Here is a 16,305-nt window from a genome sequence, read left to right as displayed (position 1 = left end):
GGATTCAAAAAATGTAGTACATCACTCAGCTATAAAAAACAATGACTTCGTGAAATTCATAGGCAAATAGAATAAATTAGAAAATATCATCCTGAGTGAGGCTACTCAATAAGACAAAAACACACTTGGTATAAACTTATTGAAAAGTGTATATTAGCCAAAAAGCTCAATCACTCAAGATGCAATCCACAGACCACAGGAAGCTCAATAAGAAGGATGACCAAAATGTGGATGCTCCCACTCTTTAAAAGGGGGAAAATGTGCATAGGAGTGGATATGGGAGCAAAGATTAGATCAGCAACTCAAGGAATGGCCATTCAGAGCCTGACCCACATGTGACCCATAACTACATAAGATTGATGAAGCTAAAAAATGCATGCTGAAGGGGACTGGATATAGATCTCTCCTAAGAGATACATTCAGAGCATGTCCATACAGAGGTCAATGCTAGCAGCAAACCACAGAACTGAGAATAGGACCCACTTTGGGGGAATTAGAGGAAGTATTGAAAGAGTTGAAGGAGCTTTCAACCCCATAGAAACAACATTGCCAACCAACCACGACTTCCAGTGACTAAACCACTAATGAAAGAATATACATGGACTGACCCAGGGCTCCAACTGCATATGTAGCAGAGAATAACCTTGATGGGGCACCAGTGGAAGGGAAAGCCCTTGGTCTTGCCAAGGTTGGTCCCCCAGTACAGGGGAATATGGGGGGAACAATAAGGGAATGTATAGGGGTAATACCCAAATGGGGAGGAGAGGGAATGGGTGCTTATGTACATGAAACTGGGAAGGGGAATAGCCTTTAAAAGGTAAGTAAAGAAATATATCTAATAAAAAATTAAAGAAAAAAAGAAAATAGAGCTGAGTACAGAGGTACCTTCATAATTACAAAGAGACTCAAAATAAGGCAAACAGAAGAATGTACCAATTTTTCTTTGTTTAATCTGGCTCTTTGCACATTTTTATTAACTAGAAGCTTTTCATGGTTCTGTTACGTATTTATTGACAGAATTTTTTCCAGGCCCAGAGTTCTTCTCAGTGCTGCCTTGACTTCCTTATTCCTTAAACTATAGATGATAGGGTTCAGCATGGATGTCACTGCTGTGTAGAAGAGGGCCAAGAGTTTGTCCGTTCCTGGTGAGTGGCTAGACTTGGGCCTCAAATAGGTAAAGGATGCAGAGCCATAAAAAAGTGTGACTACAATTAGGTGTGAGGAACATGTGGAAAGAGCTTTGTGGCGCCCCTCAGGTGAAGGCATCACCAGCACTGCAATGAGAATTCTGACATAAGAATAAATGATCAGTAAAAATGGACTAGATATGCAGAGGACAACTACCACAAAGATGGAAGCCTCAATTTGGGATGTATCACCACAGGCAAGTGCCAGGAGAGGTGGAAGGTCACAGAAGAAGTGGTCTATCTCACAGGGTCCACAGAAGTTCAAGGAGAAAATAAAATTGGTCTGTCCCAGACCTACTATGCATCCCATTACCCATGAGACAATTGCCAAATAGGCACATACCCCACGACTCATTCGGGTTGCATAGTGGAGTGGGGAACATATAGCCATATAGCGGTCAAAGGCCATGGCTGCCAATAGGCAGCACTCAGTTATACCAAAGAATATGAAGAAGAACATCTGTGTGGCACATCCCTCCCGAGAGATCTCTCGGGCCACACTCACAAGGCTCTGCAGCATCTTGGGTATGACAGAGCAAGTATAGCCAATCTCCAGGAGAGACAAGTTGGCCAGAAAGAAGTACATGGGGGTGTGTAGAGATGGACTTGTGCAAATAGCAAGGGCTATGAGAGCATTTCCTGTTAGTGATACTAAGAACATGAGAAGGATGAGGTTGAACAGGAGGAAGCATTCTCCAGGGACCTCAGAGAACTTGGCAAATGCAAAGCGTTTGACAGACAAACTATTCTCCTGCCACAGAGAACAGTTGACACCCATCTCCTGAAAGAAAGGACAAAATTGTTACAAGAATTCTTGCAGACTAGGGAAATTATTCAGACTCTATCTCTCTATCTGTCTCTTTCTCCCCAAGTTTCTCTCCCTCCCTCTCGTGTGTGTGTGTGTGTGTGTGTGTGTGTGTGTGTGTGTGTGTGTGTGTGTGTGTTTGTGTAATCAATATATGGACATACATGTGCTTAAAATGTTCAAATATCAATTTCAAGTATTTTTTACCCTATCGTGTCTGCCTTATTTGTTGAGACAGGGTTGGTTACTTGACCTGAAGGTACTTGTTTTTGCTAGACTGCATCAGGAATCCACCTTCATAGGAATTTGCCTTTCATACCCGTAGTGTTGGAATTATATAAATGTTGGATGGCTCAGTCTTTCCTGGGTACTGTGGGTCCAAACTCCATTCCTCATACCTGAACAACAAGCCCACTAACTACTGAACTATTTCTATAGCACATCATTTTACTAATCTAGAGCCTTGGGTAAATTCGAAATTTTTTAATTGAAGAATTTAATTTTTTTTTAAAAAAAAATTCCGAAATCAACACTCACCTCAAAGTTTTTTTTTTAAATCAATCCTTTCCCTATTCAGACTACTAGATGATTCTTCTTACAGTATATTCTTACTTGTCAACCATTAAATGACAAAATATTAACAGGGAATCTGGTGTATCCTTTACTCCCAAGAATTGTGTGGCGGAGGCAGAAGGTCGCTGTGAGTTAAATGACAGCCTAGGTTACAGTGAGATGTTGTGCTAACGATGACAACAGGTAAAGTGATGGTCAGTTGTCCATTCAGGTTCCCTTTAGTCAACTGTCAATGAGAGTATGAGAAGGTCCTTTCGCATTCATTTTTTTCCTCATTCCTGTTAGCACTTGCTCTCTTTAACCATTCTCTCTCTCTCTCTCTCTCTCTCTCTCTCTCTCTCTCTCTCTCTCTCTCTCTCCATGCTCTCATTTTGTACATACCATTTTCAACTCAATATTTTCTTATTGAGTCCTGACTTCTTCTCTGACATATTTTTTTGGAGTTTATAGACTCTTGTCAGTTCATTATACAGGTCTGTGTATACCTGTTGTATATTTTCCCATCTGGTAGGAGCTACACACTTTCCTCAGTCACATAGATTCTCAAGGGAGAAATGTAGCCATAAAAAGGAATATCTGAGTAGGGCTTAACTGGTAACTTAAAAAAATGTCCTTTGTATATAGCCTCATCCCAATTATCTCCAGCAGCCCAAGGCAAATGTTTGCAATATTGATGAGCGCCCATGAGACAGGGGAAATGGAGGCAGTCCTTGTGGAGGAACTGATGACAGTAAATACTGGCAACAGAACAGCCTGTGCATATTTTTTCATTTTATACTTTTAGTACTTGTAGGTCAAATTAGAAAAATAAAGCTTGTCATAAGTGTATTTCATACCTTCCAAAGTTCAGAGTCAAATAAAAATTGGAGCATCAGAAGGTCTCTAAATACTTTCAAAAACTATTATCTAATACAAATGCTATTCTGTTGAGATATTAAAACAATACTAAATCACACAAAATGAAGTAAAAAATTTGAAATCAATACAAATTTCCCTCCTTGTTATTTGAAATTATGTTGAAAGAGGCAAAATCTGCCTAAATTTTCTATTGCTTTTAGGTTTCCATCAGATGTTGACTTCATCCTCAGGATGTACTAACATCAATGTAGTGGAATTCTATTTGAGATTCATAAGAGAAAGTTCTATTTTCACAATGACCCACGAAAGGAGAAGGATGTTTCACGTTCTGTCTGTAGACACATAGAGGTCTACATCTCAAGGCTCTTCAGAAAGATGGAAGCATCATAATAGGCTGCAGTGGATAAGCCTCTGTCTCTAATCTTAAAGTAATCTTCAAGTAAAATTTCAGATTCGTCAATTTGAGTTGTTTCACCTTAAAGTTGCAAATGTTTGAAGCCCAATGTGATTACATAGTAAAATGTTCATTAAAGTGCAAAAGTGCCTGCCCTGAGAAGTCTGTAGTGACCAATCTAGTAACAGAATGAGGACAGGAACACAGTGTTATAATGTAATATTTTCCATATCCGTTATGAGTTCTGTTTAATACATAGATCTTCAATGTTATGAAGATCTTATGTGTAGTAAACACTGGATGGCTTTAAAAGATTAGAAATGTTCATTGGTGGGCTTCATTCCTTGTCTCATCTCCTCTCTCTCTCTCTCTCTCTCTCTCTCTCTCTCTCTCTCTTTGTCTGTCTGTCTGTCTCTCTCCCTCCTTAAATGGTTTGTTTTTATTTTTTGTGAACTGATAGAAAGCATGATACACTATCAACACATTTTCTGTAATACAGCAGTGTCTGTGTGCCGAAATTCTCAGGAAATACTCATCATCAGCACCATGAAGTCACTATTGCTAATATTCTATAATAGTACATACAATTCATGAAGATTGTTAGAAAAAAGATTATTAGGAGGCTCACCCTGACTTCTTGTGAGTTTCCTCACCCACCAAAGGACCATTCATCACCAGCTGAGTAACATGTTAGCTCAACACTATAGAAATTCTTCGATTTCCCTACTATATTACAGTGCACTGTGTAATGAGGATGTCTCCACATCACAGCATTGTGATGTGTTGACTTCCCATGTACTTAAGCTATTTTCTGACAAAGAAGCCAGCATTCTGAGTTGACTGTTACGTTCCTCCAAGACGGAGACGTTAAATAAAATAACAGCAAGAACTCAAAATGCTTTGAGTATCAGTTGTTCATTTTTACACTTTCTTTCACTTTCTCTAAGTGCACTATTGACAACTTAGTTGTGGCACATACCTTCAATCCCAGCACAAGATGGGAGAATTTCTCCTTTTGCTTCTGATTAGCCACCTTCTGGCTTTCTCTGTGCCCTCTCCTTACCAAATTCTCATTACCATCTTTAAGCCTGTGCATTAAAAAACCTTTGTTGCAGTAAATAATCACATCTGAGGTCAGGTGGCCTCTGTGTCCCAGGAGAGAACATTATGTCCTTTGAGGCAATAATTCAGCATCTCACAAACACACACACACACACACACACATGTAAGATTATATATAATACATGTATATATGTATGTATGTATATATGTAGATAGATAGATGATAGGTAGGTAAATAGATGATGACAGATGATAGATATACAGATAGATAGATAGATAGATAGATAGATAGATAGATAGATAGATAGAGGTTATATTAGTCACAGATTTCCACATTCTTGAAAACAATGATTATAAATATATTTCACTGCCATCCTCTGTGCTCTGAGGTCTGATCTTCCCACTCTTCCCAGGAGACTTTGGAATTTCTTTTCCCCCTGATGAGTGTCAGGAGGCATCTGAGTCTCCTCTTGAGAGACTGGATAGCTCTGTTGGAGTTAGCAGACAAATGCTGATTTGGAAGGAAAAGAAGTGAATGTAATTGGTGGACAAATCAGAAATATATGTAAGGAATTATGCAATTTCATGATAACTGCTCTCACAAAATTTCCTCATCCTGTGATGTGAAATGAAATATAGTATTGTAATTTATTATTTGATATTGGAAAATATTAATATGAATTATTAAAGTTTTCCACTTCGTAAGAGTTATCTAAAATATTCATGAAAACTACATAATTAAATTTCATGTCATCTTTTGATGAAACTAACATTTGTTCTGTTTTTTATAAATTATTTAGGTTAATAAATTTTACACTTTCTTAGTCATATGTGATTTTGGCTATGTTTCTAATTATTTTTATCAAAAGTAGGTCCAATAAAAAAGATGAAAGTAGAGTATTAATGTGGAAGATATGATTAAGATACTGAACACTTATTAAAAAAACAATAGCTCAATATCTAAGGTTTTAGTGATGCAAAATAGGAATGGTAGGGAGAATAATTTATTCTCTCAAGTGGGACATTCTCTTTGTCATCTCACTCTGCAGTACCATATACAGTACATGCTATCTCAACCTAGGACATTATGGTTCACATATTTTTGCATATAGTTTTCTGAATTAAACCATAATTGCTTTAAATTATTTTTAACTTAGGTATAAGTAGTTATTATTCTGAGAATGAGATATGGAGCCAAGGGGATTTCCATTAGTTTTACAGGGGGTTGAACAATAAGGTTATTCTTTTTTCTCTTTCCTAGGTCCTTGCTCCTCACAATAACAGAATAAGAACTAACACATGAAACATAATAACTCTATTTAGTTTGAGAATATATCTCAGTTTCTCTTGTATCTAGGTGCATCCATAACTAATTCTGGCCAATAGGATGACAAGTACAATTCATTAAATTACATCATATTTTTTGATTGTCTCATTTCTTTCTTTTTTTTTTTTTTTTAATTCTTTTTTTCGGAGCTGGGGACCGAACCCAGGGCCTTGCGCTGATTGTCTCATTTCTTATGCTATTGGAGTCTTTTTTTAGTAAAACTTTATTTATGGTGAACAATCCTACAAATCTATTCATACAAAATCATAAACTAGGGCTTGAGAAAAGGCTCAACAGAGAAAGCTGCGGAGGGTTCAACTCTAACATCGATATCCAGCTCTAGGGTATCTGATGCTGCTGGACTCCAGGCACCAATTCCTAGATGCAAATAATTCTCTCTCTCTCTCTCTCTCTCTCTCTCTCTCTCTCTCTCTCTCTCTCTCACACACACACACACACACACACACATACACACACACTCAATTTCATTAACTTAAAAGCAAATTCATAAGCCAATTCAGAAGTGGTTGTATACAGCTGTAATCCTAGCATTTGGAGAGCCAAAGATAAATATTGAATCGGGAGTTCAAGGCCAGCCTCACCTATGTAAGATGCTGTAATAATCATATTATGATGGATGTGGCAATGCACACCTTGAATCCTAGCACTGAGTTGACAGAAGTAGGTGGATCATTGTGAGTTCATAGCAGGCCTGATGATGATGACGACGACGACGACGACGACGACAACGACAACGACAACGACGACGACGACGACGATGATGAAAAGAATAAAAGACAGAAAAACTTCCACAGAAATTCTTGAAAATATTTTTTATGTTTAATTTAATATTTAAAGCACATCATGTTAAATCTAAAGAGTTCAGTGTATGGTAATATTCATATATTTTTGGTATGTATAGGTCACAAAAGAACTCAGAAATTTGTTCTATGTGGTATTATTTAATAAAAATACGAGTATTACTGAAATAAGATCCTTTTATACAGTTATAAGGGAATAAAGAGTCATGTGAGAAATGCCTGAATAAAGAGGAGAAATCATAGGGACCATTGTCTAGAATTTATAGGACTTCTGAGATATAACTTGGCAATTTAGATTGGATAAACATAAAGGAAAATCTCTCTACAGTCTTGCACATTTTTCTCGCATTTTTTAGTATTTGATTTCATTTCAGAATTAACTGGAAGATGTGGAGGAAATGGACAATTTTCTAGACAGATTCCAGGTACCAAAGTTAAATCGTGAACAAATAAAGCATCTAAACAACCCCATAACTCCTAAAAATAGAAGCAGTTATTGAAAGTCTCCCAACCAAAAATAGCCCAGGTCCAGATGGGTTCAGTGCAGAATTCTATCAGACCTTCATAGGAGAGCTCAAATAAATACTGTCTAAACTATTCCCCAAAATAGAAACAGATGGAGCACTAACAAATTTTTTCTATGAAGCCACAATTACTCTTATACCAAAACCACACAAAGACCCAGCAAAGAAAGAGAATTTCGGACCAATTTTCCTTGTGAATATTGATGCAAAAATACTCAATAAAATTCTTGCAAACCAAATCCAAGAACACATCCACCATGATCAAGTAGGCTTCGTCCCAGGCATGCAGGGATGGTTTAATATACGGAAAACCATCAACGTGATCCATTATATAAACAAACTGAAAGAACAAAACCACATGATCATTTCATTAGATGCTGAGAAAGCATTTGACAAAATTCAACACCCCTTCATGATAAAAGTCCTGGAAAGAATAGGAATCCAAGGCCCATACCTAAACATAGTAAAAGCCATATACAGCAAACCAGTGGCTAACATTAAACTAAATGGAGAGAAACTTGAAGCAATCCCACGAAAATCAGGGACTAGACAAGGCTGCCACTCGCTCCCTAGTTATTCATTACAGTACTCAAAGTCCTAGCCAAAGCAATCAGACAACAAAAGGAGTTCATAGGTATACAAATTGGAAGGGAAGAAAACAAAATGTCACTATTTGCAGGTGATATTGTAGTGTACTTAAGTGACCCCAAAAGTTCCACCAGAGAACTACTGAACGTGATAAACAACTTTAGCAAAGTGTCAGGGTATAAAATTAACTTAAACAAATCAGTAGCCTTCCTCTACTCAAAGGATAAACAGGCTGAGAAAGAAATTAGGGAAATGACACCCTTCAAAATAGTCCCAAATAATATAAAATATCTTGGTGTGACTTTAACCAAGCAAGTGAAAGATCTGTATGACAATAAGTTCAAGTCTCTGAAGAAAGAAATTGAGGAAGATCTCAGAAGATGGAAAGAAGATGGCAGAATTAATATAGTAAAGATGGCCATTTTGCCAAAGCTATCTACAGATTCAATGCAATCCCCATCAAAATTCCTACTCAATTCTTTATAGAGATAGAAAGAGCAATTTTCAAATTCATTTGGAATAACAAAAAACCCAGGATAGTGAAAAGTATACTCACCAATAAAAGAACTTCTGGGGTAATCACCATCCTTGACTTCAAGCAGTATTACAGAGCAATAGATATAAAAACTGTATGGTATTGGTACAGAGACAAGAAGGTAGAACAGTGGAACAGAATCAAAGACCCAGAAATGAACATACACACTTATTGTCATCTTTGACAAAGGAACCAAAACCATCCAATGGAAGAAAGATAGTATTTTCAACACAATGGTATTGGTTCAACTGGAGGTCAGCATTTAGAAGAATGCAAATCAATACATTCCTATCACTGTGTACAAAGCTTAAGTCCAAGTGGATCAAAGACCTCCACATCAAACCAGATACACTCAAACTAATAGAAGTAAAAGTGGGAAAGAGTCTTGAACACATGGGCACTGGGGAAATGTCCTGAACAAAACAACAATGGCTTATGCTCTAAGATCAAGAATTGACCTTATATTGAAAGAGTTGAAGGAGCTTTCAACCCCATAGAAACAACAATGCCAACCCACCAGAACTTCTAAGGACTAAACTAATAATGAAAGACTATACATGGACATGACCCAGGGCTCCAACTGCATATGTAGCAGAAAATAACCTTGATGGGGGCACCAGTGGAAGGGAAAGGCCTTGGTCTTGGCAAGGTTCAATCTCCAGTACAGGGGAATATGGCAGGGGACAATGAGGGAATATATAGGGGTAATACCCTAATGGGGGAGGAGAGGGAATGGGGGTTATGTACATGAAACCTGGAAGGGGAACCTTTGAAATATAAGTAAGGAAATGTATCTAATAAAAAATTAAAGAAAAAGAGAAAATAGTGCTGAGTACAGAGGTACCTTCATAATTACAAAGAGACTCAACATAAGGCAGACAAAAGAATGTACCAATTTTTCTTTGTTTAATCTGGCTCTTTGCACATTTTTATTAATTCCAGCTTTGCATGATTCTGTTACCTATTTATTGACAGAATTTTTTCAGGCCCAGAATTCTTCTCAGTGCTGTCTTGACATCCTTGTTCCTTAAACTATAGATGATAGGGTTCAGCATGGGTGTCACTGCTGTGTAGAAGAGGGCCAAGAGTTTGTCCATTCCTGGTGAGTGGCTAGACTTAGGCCTCAAATAGGTAACAGATCCTGAGCCATAAAAAAGTGTGACTACAAGTAGGTGGGAAGAACAGGTTGAAAGGGCTTTGTGGCGCCCCTCAGGTGAAGGCATCACCAGCACTGCAACGAGAATTCGGACATAGGAATAAATGATCAGCAAAAAAGGGCTAGATATGCAGAGGACAACTACCACAAAGATGGCAGCCTCGTTTTGGGATGTATCACCACAGGCAAGTGCCAGGAGAGGTGGAAGGTCACAGAAGAAGTGGTCTATCTCACAGGGTCCACAGAAGTTCAAGGAGAAAATAAAATTGGTCTGTCCCAGACCTACTGTGCATCCCATTACCCATGAAACAATTGCCAAATGGGCACATACCCCACGACTCATTCGGGTTGCATAGTGGAGTGGGGAACATATAGCCATATAGCGGTCAAAGGCCATGGCTGCCAATAGGCAGCACTCAGTTATACCAAAGAATATGAAGAAGAACATCTGTGTGGCACAACCCTCCCAAGAGATCCCTCAGGCCTCACTCACAAGGCTCTGCAGCATCTTGGGTATGACAGAGCAAGTATAGCCAATCTCCAGGAGAGACAAGTTGGCCAGAAAGAAGTACATGGGGGTGTGTAGAGATGGACTGGTACAAATAGCAAGGGCTATGAGAGCATTTCCTGTTAGTGATACTAAGAACATGAGAAGGATGAGGGTGAACAGGAGGAAGCATTCTCCAGGGATCTCAGAGAACTTGGCAAATGCAAAGCGTTTGACAGACAAACTATTCTCCTGCCACAGAGAACAGTTGACACCCATCTCCTGAAAGAAAGGACAAAATTGTTACAAGGATTCTTGCAGACTAGGGAAATTATTCAGACTCTATCTCTCTATCTGTCTCTTTCTCCCAAGTTTTCTCCTCCCTCCTGTGTGTGTGTGTGTGTGTGTGTGTGTGTGTGTGTGTGTGTGTGTGTGTGTGTGTAATCAATATATGGACATACATGTGCTTAAAATGTTCAAATATCAATTTCAAGTAATTTCAAGACACTATGGTGTCTGCCTTATTTGTTGAGACAGATTTGGTTACTTGACCTGAAGGTACTTGTTTTTGCTAGACTGCATCAGGAATCAATCTTCATAGGAATTTGCCTTTCATACCCGTAGTGTTGGAATTATATAAATGTTGGATGGTTCAGTCTTTCCTGGGTACTGTGGGTCCAAACTCCATTCCTCATATCTGAACAACAAGCCCACTAACTACTGAACTATTTCTATAGCACATCATTTTACTAATTCTAGAGCCTTGGGTAAATTTGAAATTTGTTAATTGAAGAATTTAAAAATTTTTTTAAAAAGAAATTCGAAATCAACACTCAACTCAAAGTTTTTTTTTTAAATCAATCCTTTCCCTATTCAGACTACTAGATGATTCTTTTTACAGTATATTCTTACTTGTCAACCATTAAGTGACAAAATATTAACAGGGAATCTGGTGTATCCTTTACTCCCAAGAATTGTGTGGCGGAGGCAGAAGGTCGCTGTGAGTTAAATGATAGCCTAGGTTACAGAGAGATATCGTGCTAACGATGACAACAGGTAAAGTGATGGTCAGTTGTCCATTCAGGTTCCCTTTAGTCAACTGTCAATGAGAGTATGAGAAGGTCCTTTCGCATTCATTTTTTTCCTCATTCCTGTTAGCACTTGCTCTCTTTAACCATTCTCTCTCTCTCTCTCTCTCTCTCTCTCTGTCTCTCTTTCTCTTTCGACATGCTCTCATTTTGTACATACCATTTTCAACTCAATATTTTCTTATTGAGTCCTGACTTCTTCTCAGACATATTTTTTTTTGGAGTTTATAGACTCTTGTCAGTTAATTATACAGGTCTGTGTATACCTATTGTATATTTTCCCATCTGGAAGGAGCTACACACTTTCCTTAGTCACATAGATATAGAAGTCAAGGGAGAAATGTAGCCATAAAAAGGAATATCTGAGTAGGGCTTAACTGGTGACTTTAAAAAAATGTCCTTTGTATATAGCCTCATCCCAATTATCTCCAGCAGCCCAAGGCAAATGTTTGCAATATTGATGAGCGCCCATGAGACAGGGGAAATGGAGGCAGTCCTTGTGGAGGAACTGATGACAGTAAATACTGGCAACAGAACAGCCTGTGCATATTTTTTCATTTTATACTTTTAGTACTTGTAGGTCAAATTAGAAAAATAAAGCTTGTCATAAGTATATTTCATACCTTCCAATGTTCAGAGTCAAATAAAAATTGGAGCATCAGAAGGTCTCTAAATACTTTCGAAAACTATTATCTAATACAAATGCTATTCTGTTGAGATATTAAAAAATACTAAATCACATAAAATGAAGTAAAAATTTGAAATCAATACAAATTTCCTCCTTGTTATTTGAAATTATGTTGAAAGAGGCAAAATCTGCCTAAATTTTCTATTGCTTTTAGGTTTCCATCAGATGTTGACTTCATCCTCAGGATGTACTAACATCAATGTAGTGGAATTCTATTTGAGATTCATACCAGAAAGTTCTATTTTTACAATGACCCACGAAAGGAGAAGGATGTTTCACGTCCTGTCTGTAGACACATAGAGGTCTACATCTCAAGGCTCTTCAGAAAGATGGAGGCGTCAGAATAGGCTGCAGTGGATAAGCCTCTGTCTCTAATCTTAAAGTAATCTTCAAGTAAAATTTCAGATTCGTCAATGTGAGCTGTTTCACCTTAAAGCTGCAAATGTTTGAAGCCCAATGTAATCACATTTACATAGTGATTACATAGTAAAACGTTCATTAAAGTGCAAAAGTGCCTGCCCTGAGAACTCTGTAGTGACCAATCTAGTAACAGAATGAAGTTGTACATAGTGTTATAATGTAATATTTTCCATATCCGTTACGAGTTCTGTTTAATACATAGATCTTAAATATTATAAAGATGTTATGTGTAGTAGACACTGGACAGCTTTAAAAGAGTAGAAATGTTCATTGGTGGGCTTCATTCCTTGTCTCATCTCATCTCTGTCTCTGCCTCTGTCTCTCTCTCTCTCTCCCTCCCTCCCTCCCTAAATGTTTTTTTTTCTTTTTGTGAACTGGTGGAAAGCATGATACACTGTCAACATTGTTTCTGTAATACAGCAGTGTCTGTGTGCAGAAATTTCTAGGAAATACTCATCATCACCACCATGTAGTCACTATTGCTAAAATTCTATAAGAGTACATAAAATTTATGAAGATTGTTAGAAAAAAAGATTATTAGGAGGCTCACCCCTGACTTCTTGTGAGTTTTCTCACCCACCAAAGGACCATTCTTCACCATCTGTGTAACATGTTAGCTTAACACAATAGAAATTCTTCGATTTCCTTCAATTTACAGTGCACTGTGTAATGAGGATGTCTCCACATCACAGCATTGGGATGTGTTGACTTCCCATGGACTTAAGCTATTTTCTGACAAAGAAGCCAGGATTCTGAGTTGACTGTTACGTTCCTCCAAGACGGAGACGTTAAATAAAATCACAGCAAGAACTCAAAATGCTTTGAGTATCAGTTGTTCATTTTTACACTTTCTTTCACTTTCTCTAGTGCACTATTGACAACTTAGTTGTGGCACATACCTTCAATCCCAGCACTAGATGGGAGAATTTCTCCTTTTGCTTCTGATTAGCCACCTTCTGGCTTTCTCTGTGCCCTCTCCTTACCAAATTCTCATTATCATCTTTAAGCCTGTGCATTAAAAAACCTTTGTTGCAGTAAATAATCACATCTGAGGTCAGGAGGCCTCTGTGTCCCAGGAGAGAACATTATGTCCTTTGAGGCAATAATTCAGCATCTCACAAACACACACACACATGAAAGATTATATATAATACATGTATATATATGTATATATGTAGATAGATGGATGATAGGTAGATAAATAGATGATGACAGATGATAGATATACAGATAGATAGATAGATAGATAGATAGATAGATAGATAGATAGATAGATAGAGGTTATATTAGTCACAGATTTTCACATTCTTGAAAACAATGATTATAAATATATTTCACTGCCATCCTCTGTGCTCTGAGATCTGATTCTCCCACTCTCTTTGGAACTTTTTTCTCCTGAAGAGTGTCAGGAGGTGTCTGAGTCTCCTCTTGGGAGACTGCATAGCTCTGTTAGAGTTTGCAGACAAATGTTTATTTGGAAGGAGAAGAAGTGAATGTAATTGGTGGACAAATCAGAAATAAATGTAATGAATGATGCAATTTAATGATAACTGGTCTCATAAGCTCTCCTCATCCTGTGATATGAAATGAAATATAGTATTGTAATTTATTATTTGATCATTGGAAAATATTAATATGAATTATTAAAGTTTTCTATTTTGCAAGAGTTATCTTAAATAGTCATGAAAACTACATAATTAACTTTCATGTCATCTTTTGATCAAACTAATATTTGTTCTCTTTATTATAAATTACTTAGGTTAATAAATTTGACCCTTTCCTAGTCATATGTAATTTTGGCTATGTCTCTAATTATTTTTATCAAAAGTAGGTCCAATAAAAAAGATGAAAGTAAAGTATTAATGTGGAAGACATGATTAAGGTACAGAACACTTCTTAAAAAGAAAAACCAATAGCTGAATATCTAAGGTTTTAGTGATGCAAAATAGGAATGGTAGGGAGAATAATTTATTCTCTTGAGTGGGACATTCTCTTTGTCATCACACTCTGCAGTGACTAGCACAGTACCATGTACATGTTATCTCAACCTTACACATTAGAGTTCACATATTTTTGAGTATAGTTTATTGAATTAAAACATAATTGCATTAAATTATTTTTAACTTAGGTATAAGTAGTTTTTATTCCGAGAATGAGATATGGAGACAAGGGGATTTCCATTAGTTTTACAAGGGGTAAAACAATAAGGTTTTCTTTTCTCTTTCATAAGTCCTTGCTCCTCACAATGACAGAATAAGAACTAACAAATGAAACATTAGAACTCCATTTAGTTTGAGAATATATCTCAGTTTCTCCTGTATCTAGGTGCATCATCCATAACTAATTCTGGCCAATAGGATGACAAGTACAATTAGTTAAATTACATCATATTTGTTGATTGTCTCATTTCTTATGCTACTAGAATCTTTTTTTTAGTAAAACTTTATTTATGATGAACAATCCTACAAATCTATTCATACAAAATCATAAACTAGGGCTTGAGAAAAGGCTCAACAGAGAAAGCTGCAGAGGGTTCAACTCTAACATCCATATCCAGCTCTAGGAAATCTGTTGCTTCCTGACTCCAGGCACCCATTCTTAGGTGCAAATAAATCTCTCTCTCTCTCTCTCTCTCTCTCTCTCTCTCTCTCTCACACACACACACACACACACACACACACACAATTTCATTACTTAAAAGCAAAGTCATAAGCCAATTCAGAAGTGGCTGTGTACAGCTTTAATCCTAGCATTTGGAGAGCCAAAGATAAAAATTGAATCAGGAGTTCAAGGCCAGCATCACCTATGTAAGATGCTGTAATAATCATATTATGATGGATGTAGCAATGAACACCTTTAATCCCAGCACTGGGCAGACAGAAGTAGGTGGATCATTGTAAGTTCATGGGCAGGCCTGATGATGATGATGATGATGATGATGATGATGATGATGATGATGACAATGATGATGATGACAATGATGATGAAGAAAAGAATAAAAGAGAGAAAAACTTCCACATAAATTCTTAAAAATATTTTTCATGTTTTATTTAATATTTAAAGCAAATCATGTTAAATCTAAACAGTTCAGTGTATCGTAATATTTATACATTTTTAGTATGTATAGGTCACAAAAGATGTCAGAAATTTGTGGTATGTGGCATCATTTAATAAATATACAAGTATTACTGAAATAAGATCCTTTTATACAGTTATAGGGAATAAAGAGTCATGAGAGATATGCCTGAACAAGGAGCAGAAATCATAGGGACACCGGTGTCTAGAATTAGCAAGACTTCTGAGATATAACTTGGTAATTTAGATTGACATCCTGGACAAACATAAAGGAAAATCTTTCTACAGTCTTGCACATTTTTTCTTGCATTTAGTATTTGATTTCATTTCAGAATTAACTGGAAAATCTGGAGGAAATGGACAATTTTCTAGACAGATACAAGGTACCAAAGTTAAATTGGGAACAAATAAAGAATCTAAACAACCCCATAACTCCTAAAAAATAGAAGCAGTTATTAAAAGTCTCCCAACCAAAAAGAGCCCATGTCCAGATGGGTTCAGTGCAGAATTCTATGAGACCATCATAGAAGACCTCATATCAATACTGTCCAAATTATTCCACAAAATAGAAACAGATGGAGCACTAACAAATTTTTTCTATGAAGCCAAAATTACTCTTATACCAAAACCACACAAACACCCAACAAAGAAAGAGAACTTCAGACCAATTTTCCTTGTGAATATTGACGCAAAAATACTCAATAAAATTCTTGCACA

At 37.0% G+C, this 16,305-nt stretch overlaps 2 protein-coding genes across 2 annotated transcripts; both read right to left on the bottom strand.

The window, feature by feature from the left end:
- Positions 1-999: 999 nt before the first annotated feature.
- On the bottom strand, positions 1,000-1,971 carry LOC116887327 (olfactory receptor 10C1-like). Its single transcript, XM_032888920.1, has one exon. The coding sequence runs from the start codon at positions 1,963-1,965 to the stop codon at positions 1,000-1,002; it is 966 nt and encodes a 321-aa protein (XP_032744811.1). The 5' UTR covers positions 1,966-1,971.
- A 7,668-nt stretch (positions 1,972-9,639) lies between these two features.
- Positions 9,640-10,602, bottom strand: LOC116887165 (olfactory receptor 10A4-like). The gene is given in 1 exon segment (XM_032888715.1): positions 9,640-10,602. A coding segment is annotated over 1 exon segment (957 nt). The 5' UTR covers positions 10,597-10,602.
- Positions 10,603-16,305: the final 5,703 nt, after the last annotated feature.

The sequence above is a fragment of the Rattus rattus genome, chromosome 18, assembly GCF_011064425.1.
Source record: "Rattus rattus isolate New Zealand chromosome 18, Rrattus_CSIRO_v1, whole genome shotgun sequence".
Taxonomy (NCBI): domain Eukaryota; kingdom Metazoa; phylum Chordata; class Mammalia; order Rodentia; family Muridae; genus Rattus; species Rattus rattus.
This window is presented reverse-complemented; position numbering and strand designations above follow the sequence as displayed.

Bases quoted from the DNA above. Each gene is read 5' to 3' on its own strand.
- LOC116887327 (XM_032888920.1), bottom strand. From the start codon at position 1,965: ATGGGTGTCAACTGTTCTCTGTGGCAGGAGAATAGTTTGTCTGTCAAA.